This window comes from Seriola aureovittata, chromosome 21, assembly GCF_021018895.1.
Source record: "Seriola aureovittata isolate HTS-2021-v1 ecotype China chromosome 21, ASM2101889v1, whole genome shotgun sequence".
In the NCBI taxonomy this organism is placed as follows: domain Eukaryota; kingdom Metazoa; phylum Chordata; class Actinopteri; order Carangiformes; family Carangidae; genus Seriola; species Seriola aureovittata.
The window spans coordinates 13033126-13055846 of NC_079384.1; the positions used below are offsets into that span (position 1 = coordinate 13033126).

General features: G+C 43.2%; 1 protein-coding gene across 3 annotated transcripts in view; it reads right to left on the minus strand.

The window, feature by feature from the left end:
- LOC130162433 (C-terminal-binding protein 2) overlaps positions 1-22721 on the minus strand; it is a 99700-nt gene that overhangs the window by 57293 nt on the left and 19686 nt on the right. For 2 of the 3 annotated variants that reach the window (XM_056366169.1, XM_056366171.1), the window contains exon 2: positions 563-784. In XM_056366169.1, coding sequence (XP_056222144.1) covers positions 563-620 — 58 coding nt within the window. In that variant the 5' untranslated portion in view covers positions 621-784. Of the gene's footprint in view, positions 1-550; positions 785-22721 lie in introns of all 3 variants that reach the window. The other variant, XM_056366170.1, reaches the window with a different exon arrangement.

The window sequence follows — 22721 nt, forward strand, 5'->3', positions numbered from 1 at the left end:
CGGCTCTGAAGCAGTGTCAGTGAGGGAACAAAGCAAGTATATTTAGGATTTCTTTAGTAGAGCTAGAGGTATATAATTCTTTTTTAACCAGAAATATAGATCTATTATATCTTTTAACATGCAAATAACTAAATCCATGCTTTTTGACTTATGGCTAAAATAATAATCAAAATGATTCTTCTCAATACTGATGATTATCATTTGGCAAAATTATTCCTCAGTATTCTGGACATCTATAACTGAGGAAACCTTAACATCTTTCTTCGTAGTAACAATAAAGGTTACTGCTTCTATTCATGATAATAATCCTACAGTTCAGTATCAGATAATTTACCACTTGACTTAATGCACTGGAGCTGTAAGTACAAAGAGTCAATATCACACCCAGATTAAGGTTTAATTAACTGTGAAATCCAAAATCGTGATTGTAAATATGATGCGAATTTGCAGCCTTGGTCGTGTGTATTGAAAAAAAGGCACCGCAGTGTTTGTTGGGAATGTGCAGAGAGAATAAGTGTGAGTGTGAGAAGGAATAAAAAGGTTCACATACTCATAACTTTACCTTCACAGATCCGATCCAGCCGCTGCCTCTTCACTTTGTGTTTGTCAGTCAGGGACATGGCGTCAAACACAGCTCGGCACAGGACGGCACGGCACGGCTCGGCTCGGCTCGGCAAGGCTCGGCAGGGTACCCCTCCTCCTCAGCCACAAATACTGACAAGGTTCAGACTCCTAGTGCACTGTCAGCACTATTCCCCGGGGCATACCGCCTCGGCACATACACCTGTAAGAAAAGGCACAAAACGTGGTTAAAAAAGACACACACACATACTGTATATACACACATTATTGATGTACAAGTGCAAAAAAAAAAAAAAAAATTTGACACAGGAAGGCATTAAAGAGTCCTTGACTACAAAGTCACTCAGCCTCTTGCTCACAAAGAGCCCAGGAAGCTGCAGGCGATAGATATACAGGAAATCAGTGAATCACACTCACACACACGCATGCACACACACACGCACAAACACACACACACACACACATATACACACACACACTTAGATACAGTTGGTGACAAAGTGCCCTATTTGCTCTAAAAATGACAAAGCTTCCCGGCTCTAAAAGCTCCACTTTTCTCCTGTTTGAGGTGTGTTTTTTTTCCACTGACAAACACCCATCTGAAGCTCCATCTACAGCAGCGTGTCACTCGTCACATTCCTCATTGATCGCGGTGACATTTGAGGTATCTCGACTTAAGACAAATAGTAATCTACTTCTTTTTTTTTTTTTTCCCCCCTTTACGCCCTCAAAGCCATTCAAAAACAAAAGCGAGCACACAGATACTTATTCATCTGACAAACGCTGATCTAAAAGAAATGTGAGCGAAGCTGTTAGAACTTGTGAGGAGAGATTTATCATCTGACAAAAACCAAAAAAAAAGAAGCTCTCGAGTTGATATGCTGCACCTGAAGGTTGACAGACTGTCGTGTAATGACACATTCAGGCCAACAGAGGGTAGTTAAAATCTACTGAGAGAGGAGCACACTGTCTCAGTTACACCTCTACACAATATAGTGTCAATTCATCACATCTTTATTTCCTCATCTGAGCTCAGACTCTTCCGACTTTAGGAATTTTTTTCAAATGCGGAAAAAAAAGTGTAACTGCTCAGCTTTAAATCCGCTCACCTTACTCCACCTCTAAACCTCAATAAGCCTCATTCTGGACAGGAAAAAAATCTGGACAGGAAATAGTAATCACACTGGTATTTTCAGAATAAGTCAGTTTAAGAGAAGTTGAGATATTTGAACAGGCTGAAAATATTAGTCCACAAAAGGCGTTCAGTTCAGTGACACTGGCAGACATGCAGGCAATTATCTGCACAAATGCATCTTTGTAAGAGAGAAAACAGATGAGTGTGCATTTCTTCATTGGCAGTACATAAAGAGCACAGCGAGGATCAGCATCTTAGCGAATCAGAGTGAAATTAGTGCAACACAGGGAGGGATTATATGTTGCGAACGCCACATCATGCTTGTCCAGGACGCGAGCCAGGAGCACCTCTGCTCTCAGAAAGTGCTGAGACCCATGAAAACACGTCTCTCTGCCAGAAAGCATCAGGGCGAAGTCATTACCTGAAGTCTTCATCAGTGCTTTGTAGTCAGATATTTAGAATGAGGGGAGCAGGAAGGAAGATGAGAAGTAGGTAAAAAGTTTAATGAAAAACAGCACCCTCCGACATTATCTGTGAGAAACTGTGTGTGGATATTAACTCTCAGTCTTCAAGTCATCAGTGTAAATTAGTCAGAATTGGCTGGTCAGGACTGGAGCTCAGGGCCGGTGTGGGTGGTTGTGAAATATGACATTATCAGGACATGTCTACACATCTGGGGACCCGTGCACACTGGGAAAATAAACAGAGCTGTTTGCAGCACCTCATAAACATGTCACCAGACACTTTTAAATATGTCTGAGGTGGTATTCGTTTTCTGTTGAGATATCTTCAGGTCATTTTTCTCTCAACTTGTGTTGTTTATTTGCTCTTCAGCTAGGATTTCATACGTTTCCCAGAATGCTTTTTGACAGCCCCAAAGAAAGGCTTTCAGTGGCAGGTGGGTGTTCATACAGTAAAGCAGAGTGCGCACTGCTCAGCCTGAGAGCAAATGTAGATGTCCAGACAAGCATTTAAGCTCTGAGACAAATGCTCAACGATGTTTGTAAATCTTGTGCAGGCCAGAAATGTAGTTTCAGATAGACTCAGATAACATCTCTGTCGTTTCACCACTGAATCTCTCTCTCTCTGGTTGAACATCAGAACAAAATGTTTCGAGCATGAACTGAAATCCTGACATCTAGCATCTCAGTTTTAGTGTGTGTTACAATCCAACATTAGCAACAGCGCCTACGTGATCAAGATAATTAATTTGTGTCAAGTCGAAATACTTCATTTTGCTGCTAATCTATTTACTTAAGACTTTAAGAAAAAAAAAAAGGTGCCCTGTAGAGAAACTGCACAATTTTAGAACTGCAGGAATTATCTGCATAATTTAGTAATCTATTGACAGAAAATTAATCTGCAACTGATTAAGCAAAAATGTTTTGGTTCCAGTTTCTCAAATGGAGCGTTGGTTCAACAAAACAGACCAGGTCTTACAGATGAAATAACAAAGAGATCAATAAAGAAAACTATCAGCCAATTAATGATCATGAACATAAATGTTAAACGCAACTTTACACAATTTAGAATATTTAGGATTTTTTTTTTTTTTTTTTTTTATAAAGATGAGGATGCACACGTTTTGGTGAGAAACTCTAAATATAAACAAAACACCACAGAGTAGCTTTAACTGCTTCTTCACAGGAAATATCTTGGTCTACATTTTCTCGGTGGTCTGAGAAGAGAGATTTCCACCACACAGAGCGGGTGACTCCCAGGGTGTCTCTCCAACAAGGCAGCAGTCTGGCTCCAGCGTGTGAAGGGGCTGCTGGAAGGCCTCACCCTGTTACTTGATTCATTTCAGTTCGTCTCTCCGTCCGTCCTCTTTTCTTTTCATCTGTCCATCTCTCTGTAGTGCTGCTGCCTCTGAGGTCTCTCACACAGAGTCATCAATCCCCGGGCCCTCTTCCAGGGCTGTCTGTGTGTGTGTGTGTGTGTGTGTGTGTGTGTGTGTGTGTGTGTGTGTGTGTGACATGAAGAGTGAGAGTGACAGAGAGGGAGGGAAGTAGAGGAAAAAGAGCGCTCACAGAAGCTAACAAGAGCTACACAGTGGCCAAACCCGATTCTTATCCCCTTTTCTCTTTCCTGTGGCCCCGAAACTCCTTCAATGACTTTCTCAAATACACCCAAGCATGACCTCCGTTGCTCACATAAAAACAGATGAAATTGGGCAAAAGAAAAACTGAAACAAAGCCAGCAGGGCGCAAAAGGGTACTTAGGCGAGGATTTTGCAATCTCAATCCAAACACAAAGGTCATATACATGAATCTTAATATTTAAGAGGCATTAAAAGTCAGATGATCGATAAAACTCTCGCACAGCTCACTGAAAGAGAAACATTTGTGTGCGAGAGGCCGAGACATTAAATGTATGAATCCATATCTGTCACGGCCGGCTCGGTCTCCCAAGGACGGCTCGGCTGCGAGCGCAATCACACTCCACAAACCCTCCTCAATGTCAGCAGCACACAGAGATCACTGTCCGCAGAGGTGGGTGGGGGTAGGGGGGTGGGGGGGTGGTGGTCAGTCAGTTGTGGGGGGTTGAATACAGCACAACAGATAGACACACACACGCACAAAGGAGCAGTTTCAGTGCTATAGACATCACTGTAAAATCTTTTTCAGTTTTATATGGCTGTATATTAAATTCCTATGGGTTTCGAAGTATCAGATTTTTCATACCGTTTCTACCTGTGGCCTTCAGCAGTATCATCAGGTAAAAATAAAACTAAAGGAAGAGTTAATCAACTGACAATCTACATAAAATGAACCGACAACTATTTCTTTTTACAATTGATCATCACTTATTAGCCAAAAATTGAAGCCATTCATCAGTTACACTTTCTTAATAATAAGGCTTTGCTGCTTTTCTCTGTTTTGTATCATGAAAAATTGAATCTTTGCTTTTAAGTGTTAAACAATTCATTGATGCATCAGAAAAGGGATTTATAGATGAATAAATAATCAAAATGAGCAGCCCTAGTTTCACTCTTCACCCAACATCATGACTTTAACCACGGGAGAATATGAAAACTGAAAAAGTCAAACCGAATTAATTTGTGACAGCATCGTCTTCTAATGGGATGAAATTTAATGATGACACCGCCGTCGTTGCAATCCATCTTCCTATTGAGAGATAAACACTAACAGAATTGTCTCAGATGTGATTAATTGACTTTGCCAAAACGAGAAATTAATTTGGTTTGGTAAACAGACACAAGCACGGCCCCTGACAGACTGTCATTAAAAAAAAGCAGTGAATTCGTACTTTATTAGACATTTTGAGGGGCTGGGTGGAATGGGGTGGGGTGTGTGTGTGTGTGTGTGTGTGTGTGTATGTGTGTCTGTGGGGGGGGCTGTCATTGCAGTTACAGTAACACTTCATGTGTTGACGCAGATGAGTGTGAGCCTTAAGAACAGAGGAGAGAAGACGTTTCCTTTTGTTTGAGAGGGACAGAAATATGTTTGGACGGGAGCGAGCCTGTTGAGAAGACAGAGAGAGAGAGAGTCTGTCGATGAGTTTGAGAAGATTGAATAATTAAAAAGGTCAGGCTACCTGCCTGCTGTGTGTCGCTTCACACATGCGGGCAAGCACACAAACACACACACACACACACACACACACACACACACACACACACACAGACTTGTGAGAGAGGCACAATGCACACTGGGGCAAAGACTGAACAGACAAGTCATTTGGGGGAATGATCATTTTCCCTCGAACACAGTGTAGTTTGTGAACTAATTGGGTGAATCCATAATTAATTTACTGACATTAAGCCTTGGGGTCTGCTCCACTAAGACTCCACTACTTTCTAAGGATGTTAAGTAGTACTAGTGAAGCCTCGGGCTCAGTGCTGAAGGGGAAGACTCTTGTTCTGAGGCTTCACAGTGCACATTCTGACATTTAGGGGGAGATCTCGAACAGCAATACATTTCCACATGTGCCAGTTAACTCCTCGATACTGAAGGGATTAGTTTAATGTAGGCCTCGATTTCCTCAATGAAACATTTGAGTGATGGATAAATCTAGAAAATCCATACTCTGACATGTATAGGCGGTATTTCTTACCTGACTGTTGTATCCTCAGGGAGGAAAAAAACATCAATATTAAGACATATTAAGAGCGAATTTCCTGGCCTTATTAAAGCAGAGTGACCCCACAGTATCTGCAGACGTTTGTATCTGAGACACACTGGGTCAAAGCATTCAGTCACGACTGAATTCTACTTCAATTTCAACAACAGTTTTCTTTAGCCGTCAATGCTCTGACATGCAGTTTAGCAACAATGCATGTGCATGTATGGTAGACATGTCATTAAAATTGCAAAAAAGCATTTGCAAGTTTTAAATATGTATTATATTGCTTTTGATTTATGACAATTACTGCATCCAAAAGGAGATCTCTTTGAGTTTCATTTGTTTGTCTGTTAGTTTGGAATTTATGTCAAAATGTAACTGATTTGAGTAAAATTTGGCACAAGTTTTGGAGACAGACGAAAGAACCAGTGATTAGTTTTTGATGAATATCCGTGATTAATTTCTTATTTATTTATTTTTTTTACAGGACTTCTTTGTTAAGAAACAATCTTTGTTATTTTCTCATAAGCTACAGCACGCACTTAACTGAAATAATAAATGATTTTCGCAAACGTATCCCAGGTTATCAGTGTTTACTTTGATCCAGATCCAGATTACAAACTTGCGAGCATTTCTAATATAAATACAAATGTAGAAGGATTGTTGAGGCTCGGCAAAGGTCTGTGCACTTTCTAGTTGCGGAGTTAATTTCAAGATTTGTCTGGTAATTATGCTGAAAAGTCTTCAACAGCTGCTGTGCTTTTTATTTATTTATTTATTTATTTTATTTTATTTTATTTATTTTAACATTACACCACAATAATGTGATAAGAGATCCAAAGATTAAAATGAGGTAGGATTAGATTAGATGGGAATAGAGTTTTGATTTAGATTTCTTTGAACTGTATTATGTAACCATAAATCCTAATAATGTACTACAATCTTTTATAGCCAATCTGACCACATTTTCAGTATGTGTACGCTGAAACCACAGGGATTTTATCAATCATACGATGGAATGAACTCCAAAAAATATTTGGAGAGTGTTGCATCTTTTTTTGGAAAAGCAGTGCTTTGACTTGTTGATGAAATGCTGCTTTTTTTTTTTTTAAGTTCAAGTACAGGCAGTCAGAGGCAGGGTATTTTTATCTGTATTGGATGGACAGTTAGAAAGATTAAGATTATCTAACTAGTTATTTTTAGTAAGCTGCCAAATTATATTTCATTCAGGGAAGCTTTAGATGAAATCTTTCAATGAGTTGTCAAACGCACTGCAGCTCTGGAGTCTGTATTTATCTTTCCCAGCTGATGCTACAACCTCTTTGAATTTCAATGTAATGTCTCAATGTGAGTTCTGTGGTAATCCTTGCCAAGGCTGTAAAAACACGAAGCACTTGCTTTAAGATAGAGTTGGATAACTTCAGCAGTTACTTCTCCTGACTTAATTTCCCGGCGGAGTTTGACAGGAAAATTGTGAGGAGAGACAACTGTTAAAGTTATCTGACAGTGTGCAGCAGGAAGAAAGCACAGCAATATCCATCCCTCTTACAGCTGATTCCTATCAAAAGCCGGAGCTAAGCAAGCCTCTTCAGAGACTCAGAAATGAGAACCTCCTCAAAGCAAGTAAAACTTCTCACTAAGACTTTACTGCTTTCACCCAAAGAGGCACACTTCACTGGAAAAAATACCTCTATCCTCTCAATTTCCTTTAGAAATAACAAGCACACATCTCAGTGACTTGGTTGTTTATCCTATTGATATTACAATCCATTATTACCCCCTTGTTATTTTCTTAAAAAAAAAAAAAAAAAAAAAAAAGGCTCTGTTTTCTTTCCACTAGAGCCCTATTTGAACAATGGAGGCCATTTTTCCCTTTCAGATTGTGGAGTTCCTCCAGAGGTAAATCTGTCAGCGCAGGGCCAAAACAAAGAAAGAGAAAACAGGAAGGTGTGGACACCCTGCAGCACCAACCCGACTCTACTATTAATATCAACTTACATGCCTATATCCTCAGCACCTCAGGCAGGGGAGAGTGTGATTTCCATGAACTAAACGAGGCCTGTGACAGCGTAGGCAGGTGACAGCTTGACACAATTATATTTAGCTTGGCAAGCATGCCAAACTGAATGTCTTCAAACTGCTAGAAGTGTTGAACCAGTGGCATCAGTAATGAAAATTTAGTCTTGAAATATACAAACAAGGCAGTGCTTGAAATCCGAGCTGCTGTAGCCCACCTTGTGCTATTTACATCCGATCAATAAAATCCTGTTTCTCAAAAGTTCCACAGGCTGAGGTTATCAGTGCAAGCCATAGCCGAAGCCAAAGCTGAAAACACTTCCCAGTACAGGAAAACGCCTGCAGCGCGCCAACCTGGTGAGCAGAGGGAAGGCGTGGCCTGCCTCGCGAGGGTGAGGTAAGAACTCACCCTCGCCACCAGCTTGGTGTCAGCGAGAGGCCAGGCTCCGGCTCAGACAGCCTGCTTGAGTCCAGCAGGCTCGGCCCGGTTCCCTCTGGGCCCTTCCAGGAAGAGCCAGCGTGATTCACAGCTTCCTGGTCCAGGAGAATGAGGTGCCCATGAACACACACACACACACACAAACACACACACACACACACACACACACACATCACTCAGCTCTCTCCCTGTGGACGGTGAGACAGCCAACTCCGTGCTGTACTTGGGCTTACATTGGGAGGAGGCCAAGTCAAACAATGTGTTGATAAAGTCCAGAGCAGAGTGGTGAGAGGAACATAGAGAGAGAGCACGAGGGCTGTGCTGCAACACACAGGGACGGGGGATTCAGACAGCCAGGAGCACTTACAATATAATTCCACTTTGTCTAATTTTCGTAGTTTTGGCTATTAATCCTAGAGGAATAATAACATTGTGCTCACCAAGTTAATTGCTAAGGTCTGGGAACACAGCATACTAATTTGGGAGAACAAATGAAGGTGAATGGTAAAATTATAACCAAACATCCAAACTGTTGGTGGTAAACATTGATCACAGTTTACAGTGTCACCCCTCACGGTTCAACTCTGACCCACTATTAACGACATTTCAGGTGCTCTCACTTTAAAGCGGCTTTGATAATCTGGCTTCACTGTTAGCTAGCTAACTGTTACTTGTGTACCTTGTCCATGCCGCCAGGTTTCCAAACCTATGGCAATTACATACAATATCATAAGTGACACAAATGATGTTCTGAACCACAAAAAAAAAAAAAGAAAAAAGATTTGTATTGATATAAAACAGTGTTTTTCTTTAAATGCAGCATCAGCTGTGTGGTTAGGCTGCTCCCTGAGCACAGTTTAAGTGGACACATTTTGGAGAGCCGGAGCCAATAACTGACTTTACAGGAGAGCTTTTTATCCAAGCCCCCTCTGATGGGCTCACAACACAAGGTTGCCCCCCCCCCCCCCCCCCACATCCTATCATCTCAGGCTCTACTAATGCACCATGCTTCAAGGGACCAGGGCTGACACACACACACACACACACACACACACACACAACACACACACACACACAGCTCAGTCAATTAGTCCTGGCCCAACCTTGCAGCTGAGAGATAAATGGTGTGGAGTCTCAGCAGGCTTTTGCGCGAAGCTGTGCTCCTTGTCCGCCGTATGTAGAACAGGTCTCTGGAGGACAGCTAGCCCCTCCACCGCGAAGAGACGTGGAGAGCGCGGTGCTGAGGAGGGGCTCAAAGTGCTCAGGCATGTATTAAAATATGACCACGAGGACCCCGAACTCCCTAATCAGAGCTGGTCTGAGGGGCAAGAGTAGGAGAAGGAAGAGAAAGAGAGAGAGAGAGAGGCAGGGAGGGTCTGTTGGGGTGTAAAGCTGCGTACAAGATTTCAGGTCATTCCACTTACACCTCGTTAACCATTTGTTTGTGCAGTCGAGCTGTAACCTGTCTCCTGCAAGAGATCTCATACAAGCTGCCGAATGTATCCTGGGAAATAACTAAATGTGGTCACTCATGCTGCCTCTACACTCAGCTGGCTGCAGCGTCTCCCATAAATCGATTTATTTATGGCGGTCGACCACAGTATCAACATTGACCACCACATATCGATTTTCTTTTTTACCATTTCAAATCGCTCTCTCTCTCTCACAAACACACACACACAAAAACATTGTTAACGGACCTGTCTGTGATAGTTGGACTGGCCATCAGGAGCACCGGGAGTAATCCTGCCAAATCAGTGGGCCGGTGGACCGTCTGTTCGTCTCTTTACCACCCCTCTCTATGTGTGTCATTCGTGGCGCGCAGAGCATGCTGCGTGCACCCTACCCGACTCAGAAAGTATTTTTTGCCTAGTCGAAGCAATATATATATATATATATGTACACACACAAAATATACTGTATATATTGTTCCGTTATCTATTTTGTCACAAAGTACTTGGCATTTAAAATATTTGCAAAGCTGCACCTTATATAAAAGGATTATTTAATAATGCCATAATAATACCCTTTTTTCATCAGCTACTGCCACAAATAGAATCTCATTCTGTGGGAAACACTGGGCTGAATCTGAAAATGCCCTTTAGCAAGTATGAAACTAATTGTATCCACACTAAAACACCTGCACAACTGGAGAACAGCTAAATTTCATTTTCTTTGTGCTCTTTCTGTTAGCAAGTGACAAAATGATGCAGTCACAGCCAACATCCAGTGAGAAGTGGAAGCTCAGCAGGTTAAACTTCTGTTACTGCTGTAAACTGTTTCTCATTTACACATTTTTCTACTTCTGTAGTCAGACCACTTCATGAGTTGAAAACTGTAATTTAATTGTGGCTCATAACAGCAACCAAAACCCTGCTCAGCTGGACCGGGTCAATCAAATGGCAATTTTATGTCCGGGCACCGTTTTGTGTTATTGTTTTCCAAAAGCTCAACTTTTCCCATCCTCACTGAAATATGAGGCCAGTGATTTTAAAATGATCCCCTGTGTTGGGTGTGAAAAATGCCAATTTAATTGCATACGGAAGGAAAACAGAGAAAAAGATGCATTGGAGGCGGTCCAAGCAGAAAGCCTCACCTCTATCGTCGTAGTAAATCACGTAGCTAAGCTGCATTATCTGCAACAACATGACAATCCTTTTAACACCTGACACACCACGGTAACAAGCAACCCCCCCCCGACATGTTATATATGGCTCCCTCTCCTCACTAACTTTTCACGACATGTCAATCCTATCAGTGCACACGCACAGACACACACACACACACACACACACACACACCTTTAAATCAGCCTTCAATGCCAGCAGGGCGGGGCAGATGCAGGTGTTTGTGTTTGTATGAGAGCGAGAGCCTTTTCCATTGACAGCAAGAGACGTAAACACACACACACAAATACACAAACACAAACACACAGCAAGGTGAAAAATTACAGTGGGGGAAGTGCGCGTGGCCTGGCGGATTAACTGCGGAATAAAAGTGCTGATGGGCAACAAAAGAGAAAAAACAGCTATTCATCACCCTGGCACAGGATCAAACTCACACACTTCTCAAATGCCCTCCTTGAGTTATTGTGCAGTGCAGCTCTGCTGGCAGCTCCACAGATAATGCCGCCCTACCTGAATTGATTAGAGCGGGGATGTATCCTCTCTTTCCAAAGATGGAGAGCGTCCCTGCACCACTGAAGTGGAAGAAATCTGTTAATATGTTTTTAACAACTAGACTGAGTTTGTTTGTTTTTTCCTCTGTGCGAGTGTTTTTTTTTTTTTTTTTGGGGGGGGGGGATCATCAAGCATGCAGGCGTAGTGTGGTCATTTTCTCAAACAAATGCGATCTCTGCACCATCGTTGTGTTTCTGCTGTTCCTGCATTTCTCTGAACCTGGGGGAAACAAACTGGGGGGCATCTGCATGAAACTTAAATCACTTTTTACAGTATTAACTCAACATTCTGCAAATTTCACTTTGTATTCCAGTGCACACACCTATTTTTTTTGGATGTTATGGAGTCAGATGGGTGATGCGTAAATATCCCATCTTGACATCTTGGTCCAAAATAAAAGGTTAAAAGGGAATGTTAATTGCATGATTGTATCATGCAGGACTCCTGTATGGAAGCATCTGCACTGGTTATGTTTCCCCACTCATTTATTCAGGCTTTAATGTTTAACTTTAATTTGTCACCTGTCCCCCTTCATCTGATTCCTTCTACATGATTGACACGGACTAGAGCTGCAACTAATGGTCCTTTTCATTAGTAGTTAATTTATCAATTATTTTCACACTAATCAAATAATCAAAATCCAAGGTGACGTCTTGAAATTGTTCACTTTATTTGACCAACAACCCAAAACCCAGCAGCAAATTCTCACGTTTGAGAAGCTGGAACCAGAGAACGCTTCGGATTTTTTGCGCGAGTGACGAACCATTAACTGATCATCAGTCAGGTTAATCAACTAATCGTTGGAGCACTAACATGCACCGAACAGAAGCTCTACAATCTTTGCTCTGCAAGCTGCCATCTGTTACAGTTTAGTTTCTTCTCTCAAAGACCAGTCAAAGCCCCATTTTTATCAACGATCTGAACATCAAAGGAGGCTAATAAAAACCATTAATATGAATATAATGTCATCAGCTTTATCTACAAACTGCTGTGAGTGCTGCATAATATCACTGCTCCACTAGATAGGCCATTTAAATGCATCAAGTCCATGGTCATGTGTGAAAGGGGTACATACATATCTCTCTGTGTGTGTGTGTGTGTGTGTGTGTGTGTGTGTGTGTGTGTGTGTGTGTGTGTGTGTGTGTGTGTGTGTGTGTGTGTCCTCCCAGGCCCTGACAGTACGAAGCCCTACACAATAGGGGGGGGAAATGCCATGAAAAAGGATGAATCATGGGGTTGTATCCACACTGAACACACACTGACCACCTCAGGGTTTAGGTCAGTTGTGTTGTCTGAGCAGCAGCGACTGACACAAACACCACACATACACACACTCTATTTTAACACTTTCTAAAACTCAAATATTCTCCTCTGTTTTTCCTTCCTTTTTTTTTTTTGTTGTTGTTGTTGTTTTCAATCATGGCATAGTCGCTGTCAGAAACGTTTTTTTTCCCCCCCTCAATCAGGGCATGAGAGTCGGCGGTGGCCTCCATTTCAACTCACTGGGTCATGGGGGTCGCCACGCCTTTTAAAAAAGAGAAAAGCCCTTGTCACAGCGCTAGGTCTCTCTCCTGCCTGCCACAAAATGTCTCCTGACACAAAGCCCTCGCGCTCGTATCAGCGCACTCCCACAGCACTGCCAACAAATGTGACCTCGTGTTTTCCTCCCACTGCTAAAATGAAAAAGAAAAAAAAAAAAAAAAAAAAAACTTAACTCACCTCTACCTTGCCAACTGAAATAAAATAAATAAATGAAAACAATGTGCTCTGCAACTCTGCCAGACCACGAACAGAAGTAATTTTTTTTTTCTCTCTCCACTAACTTCTGCTTGAGAAAGTTTCCGTGTTACAGTTAAGGTGACGGCTTCAACTTTATACTGAGTTGTGTTCAAGGCCTGGGGGGGAAAATGCTTTTCACTGTTTATCTTTGGCTGGATGGTCTGAGCCAAGGCCTCTGAAACACTGCAGAAACCCAACGCTGCCACTGCTCAAACACAAAGAAGAAAAAACAGCAGAGCTTGCAAAGTGATGCCATGTCTTTGAACACTAAGTTGCAAATGTGCAAAATCAGAGCATTTTTGTACCAGATTGAGGTTAATTAGACCTTTCAGCCTCAGCTGCACTTGTAATTCCAGATGACTTGATTAAATTGTCAGAGCCAAATGGCTGTAACTACACTTCCAAACATTCAATGGTTTCTAATGTGGAAATTTGCTGCATTTCTTTTTATATCATCGTTGTTTTGGAGGAAATCACCTTGATCTCAGCAAACATGTGCTGGATACATTTGACACGCTATAGACTGAACAGTTAATCAGAACAAAAACTGGCAGACTAATCAATCATGTAAATAATCGTTAGCTGCAGCCCCTGATTTCAGTCACCTCTGTGTACACTGTGTGGTGTAATATCCTAACAGAACTCATAATGTCTTCTGAGGTGTGACCCCATCCATCTGCTCCCACAGGCAAACAACAGTCCAAGAACACACACACACACACACACACACACACACACACACACACACACACACACACACACACACACACACACACACACACACACACACACACACACACCACCCCCACTCACCACACACAGAGGTCTGCCCGGATTAAATCAAGTGCATGGAGAGCAGAGCCCCATTACCCTGCAGAAGCCACTTCACTGGTTGCTTTACTAGCCAGGCCACCCCCCACCACCCCACCCCCCAATTATAAAACCACAAGGCTTAAGTCAGCGGGGAGGTTGGGAGGGGGGGCTGACTCCTCACGGGGATGACCTTAGTGAACTTGGGAATGGGGGTGAAGGCAAGACGTAACCCCAGGGGCCAGGAGGTGAGAGTCCAGGTTAGGAGTTGGGAGACAGATGAGGATTTTAGCTGGCGTCGCCACATCCACCACGCTGAGCAATTTTGTTTTGTTTTCCTCCTTTTGAAGAGAAAATGAAACTTGATGCTGCTGCAGTAAAACACTTCTGGGAGTGGACACTCTTTTAGCCAAATTAACTTCCAGGATAATGGAAAAAAAAAATACAAGGTGGTGGAGGAGGGCAGAGAGGAGGAGAGGAGGCCGGAGGAGTAGGGGGTGGGGACAGTGTAGAGTCTGGAGTGTAGAGTAGGTGACAGGCGGGAAAGAGGTGTTTTCGTGTGTGTGTGTGTTTGTGTATGTGTGTGTGTGGGTGTGTGTTTTTGTAAGTGTGTGTGTGTGTGTGTGTGTGTGTGTGTGTGTGTGTGTGTGTGTGTGTGTGTGTGTGTGTGTGTGTGTGTGTGTGTGTGTGTGTGTCCTCCCAGGCCCTGACAGTACGAAGCCCTACACAATAGGGGGGGGAAATGCCATGAAAAAGGATGAATCATGGGGTTGTATCCACACTGAACACACACTGACCACCTCAGGGTTTAGGTCAGTTGTGTTGTCTGAGCAGCAGCGACTGACACAAACACCACACATACACACACTCTATTTTAACACTTTCTAAAACTCAAATATTCTCCTCTGTTTTTCCTTCCTTTTTTTTTTTTGTTGTTGTTGTTGTTTTCAATCATGGCATAGTCGCTGTCAGAAACGTTTTTTTTCCCCCCCTCAATCAGGGCATGAGAGTCGGCGGTGGCCTCCATTTCAACTCACTGGGTCATGGGGGTCGCCACGCCTTTTAAAAAAGAGAAAAGCCCTTGTCACAGCGCTAGGTCTCTCTCCTGCCTGCCACAAAATGTCTCCTGACACAAAGCCCTCGCGCTCGTATCAGCGCACTCCCACAGCACTGCCAACAAATGTGACCTCGTGTTTTCCTCCCACTGCTAAAATGAAAAAGAAAAAAAAAAAAAAAAAAAAAACTTAACTCACCTCTACCTTGCCAACTGAAATAAAATAAATAAATGAAAACAATGTGCTCTGCAACTCTGCCAGACCACGAACAGAAGTAATTTTTTTTTTCTCTCTCCACTAACTTCTGCTTGAGAAAGTTTCCGTGTTACAGTTAAGGTGACGGCTTCAACTTTATACTGAGTTGTGTTCAAGGCCTGGGGGGGAAAATGCTTTTCACTGTTTATCTTTGGCTGGATGGTCTGAGCCAAGGCCTCTGAAACACTGCAGAAACCCAACGCTGCCACTGCTCAAACACAAAGAAGAAAAAACAGCAGAGCTTGCAAAGTGATGCCATGTCTTTGAACACTAAGTTGCAAATGTGCAAAATCAGAGCATTTTTGTACCAGATTGAGGTTAATTAGACCTTTCAGCCTCAGCTGCACTTGTAATTCCAGATGACTTGATTAAATTGTCAGAGCCAAATGGCTGTAACTACACTTCCAAACATTCAATGGTTTCTAATGTGGAAATTTGCTGCATTTCTTTTTATATCATCGTTGTTTTGGAGGAAATCACCTTGATCTCAGCAAACATGTGCTGGATACATTTGACACGCTATAGACTGAACAGTTAATCAGAACAAAAACTGGCAGACTAATCAATCATGTAAATAATCGTTAGCTGCAGCCCCTGATTTCAGTCACCTCTGTGTACACTGTGTGGTGTAATATCCTAACAGAACTCATAATGTCTTCTGAGGTGTGACCCCATCCATCTGCTCCCACAGGCAAACAACAGTCCAAGAACACACACACACACACACACACACACACACACACACACACACACACACACACACACACACACACACACACACACACACACACACACACACACCACCCCCACTCACCACACACAGAGGTCTGCCCGGATTAAATCAAGTGCATGGAGAGCAGAGCCCCATTACCCTGCAGAAGCCACTTCACTGGTTGCTTTACTAGCCAGGCCACCCCCCACCACCCCACCCCCCAATTATAAAACCACAAGGCTTAAGTCAGCGGGGAGGTTGGGAGGGGGGGCTGACTCCTCACGGGGATGACCTTAGTGAACTTGGGAATGGGGGTGAAGGCAAGACGTAACCCCAGGGGCCAGGAGGTGAGAGTCCAGGTTAGGAGTTGGGAGACAGATGAGGATTTTAGCTGGCGTCGCCACATCCACCACGCTGAGCAATTTTGTTTTGTTTTCCTCCTTTTGAAGAGAAAATGAAACTTGATGCTGCTGCAGTAAAACACTTCTGGGAGTGGACACTCTTTTAGCCAAATTAACTTCCAGGATAATGGAAAAAAAAAATACAAGGTGGTGGAGGAGGGCAGAGAGGAGGAGAGGAGGCCGGAGGAGTAGGGGGTGGGGACAGTGTAGAGTCTGGAGTGTAGAGTAGGTGACAGGCGGGAAAGAGGTGTTTTCGTGTGTGTGTGTGTTCGTGTATGTGTGTGTGTGGGTGTGTGTTTTTGTAAGTGTGTGTGTGTTCGTGTAAGTGTGTGTGTGTTTGTGTATGTGTGTGTGTGTGGAGGGAGGTTGCAATCTCTGCATAGAAAATTAACAATTCCACCCAGCGCTGTGTCTGCAAGACATTAAATGCATGAAACGCATGAATTATAGCACAGAGCGAGCTGAATTAACTCTATATATCAAGCCGAGTCCAAATAGTTCAGGGGTGAGGGGCTGTGTGCCTCAGCTGACAAAGGGGGAAGGGGATGGGATGAGTGCATGTGCGTGGGGATGAAGATGGGAAAAATAAAGTAACTCAACATTTCTATCTCCTCCCATTAAAGTTAACCACTTCTCTCTCTCCAGAGCCATAAAGCTGTCAAACAGACCTCTGATTTATTCTGCCCTTGCCCAGGCTGCTGTCCTAACTATCGCATGCTTCCAATTAATTTTTTTTGTTGCTCTCCATCACTTCCCTGTAAATGTAATGAGATTGCAGCACCGAAAACTGCTGACTCCCGTTAATGCACAATTCCTTAATAATGCCGAAAAGCTGGCCGCAAAAGCAGAGGGTGGAAAAGAAAGAAAGAAAGAAAAAAAAATGCATGCTCGCCCAATAATGGCATTTTAAAGGTGCAGAGTTTTGTCAGAGACGTAATTAACATGATTCATTGCAACATTTTTCACATTTGCACATCACACACTGACCAAAGCCCAAACCTGGCTTAAGCAAACACAGACTGCAATCTATGAAAGGCGCTTTGTGACAAACACAATCCTCAGATGCGATCGACGCTGCATCCATTTGTCCACCTACTCTTCACCCACTCAGCCGGTCCTTTCAACAGCGGCAGGAGTTGTTTTGACAAAAGATGTGTGTGCTGCTGTGAAGAGAAGAGGAAGTCCAGGAAAAGCACTTTTCTGTATTTACAACAGCGAGCGCGCGAGCCAGCAGCTGAAGCAAGCAGATGAGGAGATCAGATAAGAGAAAATGGCTGCAGTAATTGCGTTTGGCCTAAGATACAGCATCCTAACCTGCAAACAAGGTCAACAATGCAGGGCTAATTGAGTCAGGATTTTAATTACCCCAATCATAACTTCCAGAAGCCTCCAGGAGACAGAGAGAGATACTGTCTATTGGCTGTGTTGATAGTGTGATTGAGTTGTGCGCTGACCGTTACGGGTGGGCTGCAGGTGCACAGCGGGAGGTATTAAATAGACTGTTTTGGTCAAAGCTGAACGCAGCTGGCAGGTGTTGGTGTGAAGGGACTTTATTACCCTATAAACTATCGGAGACAATTCACTCACAGCGTCTTCTGTGGGCAGCGAAAGCCCCGATTCAATTACTGCTGAAACTCCACATGGAGAGCCCTAGGAAAGCGGCGACGTTCGACTTATTGTTCTTCATGTCACCTTCCCAAGCAGAGAGTACAACAGTGAATGTTCTCACACTGCTGGAGCAAAATGAAAGTCCAGCTCTGCCAGTTATAGATGTAACACAATACATGAGTGTAATACCCAGCAATCCCAAGATTGATATGTTCTCATGGGCGACTAATAACTGTTTTTGTCTGCAGGAAGAAGTGGATTCATAAAAGCTGCAGTGATTGATTGACATGTTTGGGACAATTAAAAGCTCAAAGAAGCAAGTGTTTCCTGCTTGTTTTGTTTGTCCTTTGTTTGTGTACATGGAGAAGATTCATTAGGCCTCTGTATGGAGGATTTGAGGTCTGCGGAGCGAGAGGGACCCAGCCCAAGTGAAGCATGTCAAATTAGGAGGGAAAAAAATCAAACCTGGCTACTGGGACTCATTAGAACCTCAACAAACACAACATTTTGTTGCGTTACGTGTGCGTCTGCCTCTCTGCGCGCGCTAATAAAACAAGAGGAGTAGCGTTGGCTTGTGTGGTTTTTAAGTTATTTTCATCATGGCAGTTTGTTTTATGAGGCACCGAAGCTGAGACACTCTCCAAACAACTTTAATGAAAGTGAGGATCCAGCGGCCTCATGGGAACTGAAGTGCTAAGCCGACGCTCTAACAGAATAACCGACATGCTGCAAAATTAAAAGTATCAGGTGACTAAAAGACCCAAGTTTCCCGGCTGATAAAGACAACAAGGACACACACTGTCATTGATGCAAAGCAGCTCTCTGTGCATCTCATGAGCAGGAGTTTTTGGGAAAATGTGAGCGCACTGAATAATAAAGGTTTGTAGACGAGATAATAAAAGTCAAATCCCCGTTTAAACGTGATACCTATCCTGTTTTTAATACCACTGTTGTCCTGGATGTGGCTGCTGGCCATTTTGCTCAGCTATAATTAGATAAATAACAGATTTGTTAAATATTTCTGCATAATGACATGATATTATCACAGCAAGTTGCAATACTTAATTTTCTCTCTCTCTCTCACACACACACGCACGCACGCACGCACACGCACACACCATTTTTTAGACTAAGGGAAATGTGTTCCTGAAAGTCACAGTGAAACAGAAGTTAGAAAATATTTATCTACCTAATGTGATACAGAAACGGAACACAAGGGGCGGGTTCACTTATGAGAGGGCAAATCCTTCAAATTTGATTGGACTGCTCAAAAGTTGGCATGCATTTTTTTTTTTAAGACATGGAGATGTAGAGGACTGTGGACCTTCACCAAAACCTCTCTCATTCACACCGTCAAATCAGGAGAAGTTGAAAAAGGGAAATTAATAAGACTGCAACCATAATATTTTTTGCTGCCTGAGAGCCAAACACATGTCCTACTATATCATTCTGCTATAGCTACCACAAGCCATGAGCTAACCGCTAAGTGCAGTTATAAGATGGACTATTTAGCTAATTGCCCCAATTCACATTTGATTGGATAGGAACACCGGTTGGCTTTTATGCTACGGTGCATTCCCACATTAACAAAGGACTTTGTTTTCAACACAACACATACAAAGTTATCCTGTTAGTGTACACACAATCAGTGGCAGCAAATGAACATGCATTCGTGCTGTTGTCTCATAGGAATGTCCTTGCTGATGGTGAATGCAGCCTGTTACACACCGACTGACTACATTTTTGAGAAGGTGTGGAAGTTACAAGCCAGTTCAGTGAGTGTCTGAATCTGAAGACAATTAAACTGAGGTTTAAAACTAACAAAGCAGACCATGTAAGCCTACCAAATTCACCACATAATGCCACTGTGACTCGTCATTGAACACAGCTGTGAAAAACAAAGACAACCGAATGGCTGCAAGGAGGGGAGAAACACTCAAATATCCAGCCTTCTCGCCTCAGTCAGTAACATGCTCTTTACATGGGCCACCAAGCATGGCAGAGGCAGTGAGATACGGGATTTACATCCAGCAGTACTTCATCCCCCCTGCAATGAGAAAGGGAAGCCCAATTTGCTATTGTAGCGGGGAAGCGACGTCTGCCGCCCCATTGATCTCTGGGGTTAAGGGGAAGCTAATCTATCCCCAGACATATCCACAGCGAGGCCTTCACCCCACAGTCCCCGCCGCACCTCGCTTTTCATACAAAAGCTTAACTCGGCAAGCTACCCCCCTTCGCCGCCTCTCTCCGCGTGTGTACCTGTGATGTCTCCCCTCAACAGGCAGGGAGGCGTGGCGTTTCCTGTCCCTGTCTTTCTTACTTCCCCCTGCCCCTCCCTCACATCCCTCTCTCTCTCATTCCTCAGATCATTTCAAAGGGTCCCAGAGATCAAAGCTGACCCTTCTTTCAAAATGGACAGGAATGGGGGGGGGGTGTATTTAGTTAATCATTCATTTGTAGAAAAAAAAAATAAAAAAGACCCCACCCCGCCTCTTCACTCCAGTTTCTGTCTTACCACTTGTCTTTTTTCCCTAGCTATCCCGGTCCTCCTGAGGCCCTGCCTGCCGCCTCTCAAGGCAGTTTTTAATATGCAGAGAAAATAAGCTGGTCGTCCACTTCAGGCATGGATGGATGGGAAAGGCCTGGGGAATATAGCTCAGCTACACAGGAACGCTTGCTTCTGATGGATTAACCCCTCGTGTACCGGGCATGAAGTGGTGTCTGAGCGTATTCCTCGCTAGATTTGATTTAGATTGTTTGCCGAGATATGCTTGGAAAGGTATACTTCCTGTTTTTACTGCTTAGCAGAAGGGGAAACAATGAATCCATCTTCCTGATCTGTACATTACCTATGAAAGATATTACAACTACAGACAATGGAACAGCGCAAATCATGTATATGGAGCGATTATACTATGTAACACAGCTCATATCCTGTGCTACATCATGATTAGTGTCAAATACATTTTCTGAATGTGAGGTGAATACTCCGTCTCTCTCCCTTTCATCACACACACACACACACCTCTCAGCTGACCGGCCTCCAGCATGAGGGGTGACCCTGTGAAAGGGCTCCGTCACACTCCCTGCCCAGCAAATGGACTGAGGCCTGAGAGAGCTAATGGCATAATGAGCCCACGGCAGCCTGGGCTGACATTTTTTGGCCATGGGTGGGAGGAGGGCCCGAGATGGAGGAAACACATGTACACACACACACACACACACGCGCGCGCGCACAAACACACACACACACACACACACACACACACACACAAAGGATGATGATGATGATGATGATGAGTCCATGCTGTCCATCATTCTGACACTGTCTCCTAGTTACCCAGTGACGTGTGTGAGCTCAGTGTGAGCTGCCTGCTAATGCCAGGTCCAGTTTTTGCAACATTTTTTTATGATAGCAGATTTCTGATGATAGCAAAATTTTACTTTTCATGCAAATTGCCAAGTTAAGAAATATTTTTTAATGAAACTGCAATATGACTGTTTTTTGTGCAGATTTAACAAACAAACATCATGTGTTCATTACTGAGCTTTAATGGTGCAGGTAGATTTTGTTACCACTGGACAGAGCCAAGCTAGTTGTTTCCCCCTTGTTTCTAGTCATTCTGCTAAGCTAACCACTGACTGTAGCCTGATATTAAATGGACAGATTGTGAGAGTGGTATCGATTTACTCATCTATCTCTTTGCCAAGAAAGCAAATGAGCCTGTTTCCAAAAATGTTGGAACAAAAGCTGTCAAAGATCTTTTCATACATTAAATTCAAACTGAACTGACTCACAAATTAAATGACCCGAACATGAGTAAACATGACGATACCCAGTCTGACCAAGAGTTCCCAACATTTAGGAAGTCACAGCCGGACATGTAGTCTTGCACAACAAATTTCACTCTGCTCAGTCCAGTCTGTCAGGGCTCCAGGGGACCAGCTTCACTTTCAACTCTGCTCCACAACAAATGATTGACAAGAGCTCTCCTTCACCGAGACGTGGACATGAACCCTTCCTACAGCTGATCGGATGAACACACCTCTCACTGAGCCGCCGTTGGTGCAGCCTTCAAACTGTCAAACTGGAAAAACCAAAAGGAGTTTTCTGAATAAATGTGAGGCAAGAAATGCTGCAGACAACGCAATCCAAAATTCTGTAGTCATTTGACAACTTTTTTTTTTTTTAAATAACAGCAATGTATCCAGTGGCAGTGTGGTCACAATGTAGTGATGAACCCACAGAGAATCGTAATCAAAGTCTGCAGCTCCCTCCAGCTTTACAGATTTTGTTGTTTAGCATTCAGCTTTCCTCTTTTACTTCACTCTCCCTTTTCCGCCGCAGCAGGCGGCCCAAAAAAACCCCCTCTAAAAACACACTGTACACTATCTGCTCTGCACAAAACAGCAGACAGACACAGCTAGCGACTAGCTGGAGAACACGTTTAGCAGTTCAAGAGCCAGATATTTCCATCAGGAGTTGGTAGAGACCAAAAACATAGGTAAAACTCAACAGCTTTAGAAGGGAATATCTCTGCACCGCTGCCAGGCTGTTCAATGAGCTCAGATCACAGAAGCCTTTGACAGCACCGCTCCACATTAACATATGTTTCGGAGCATATTTCAACTTAAAAAAAGTTACATACTGTAGCTTTTGAAAG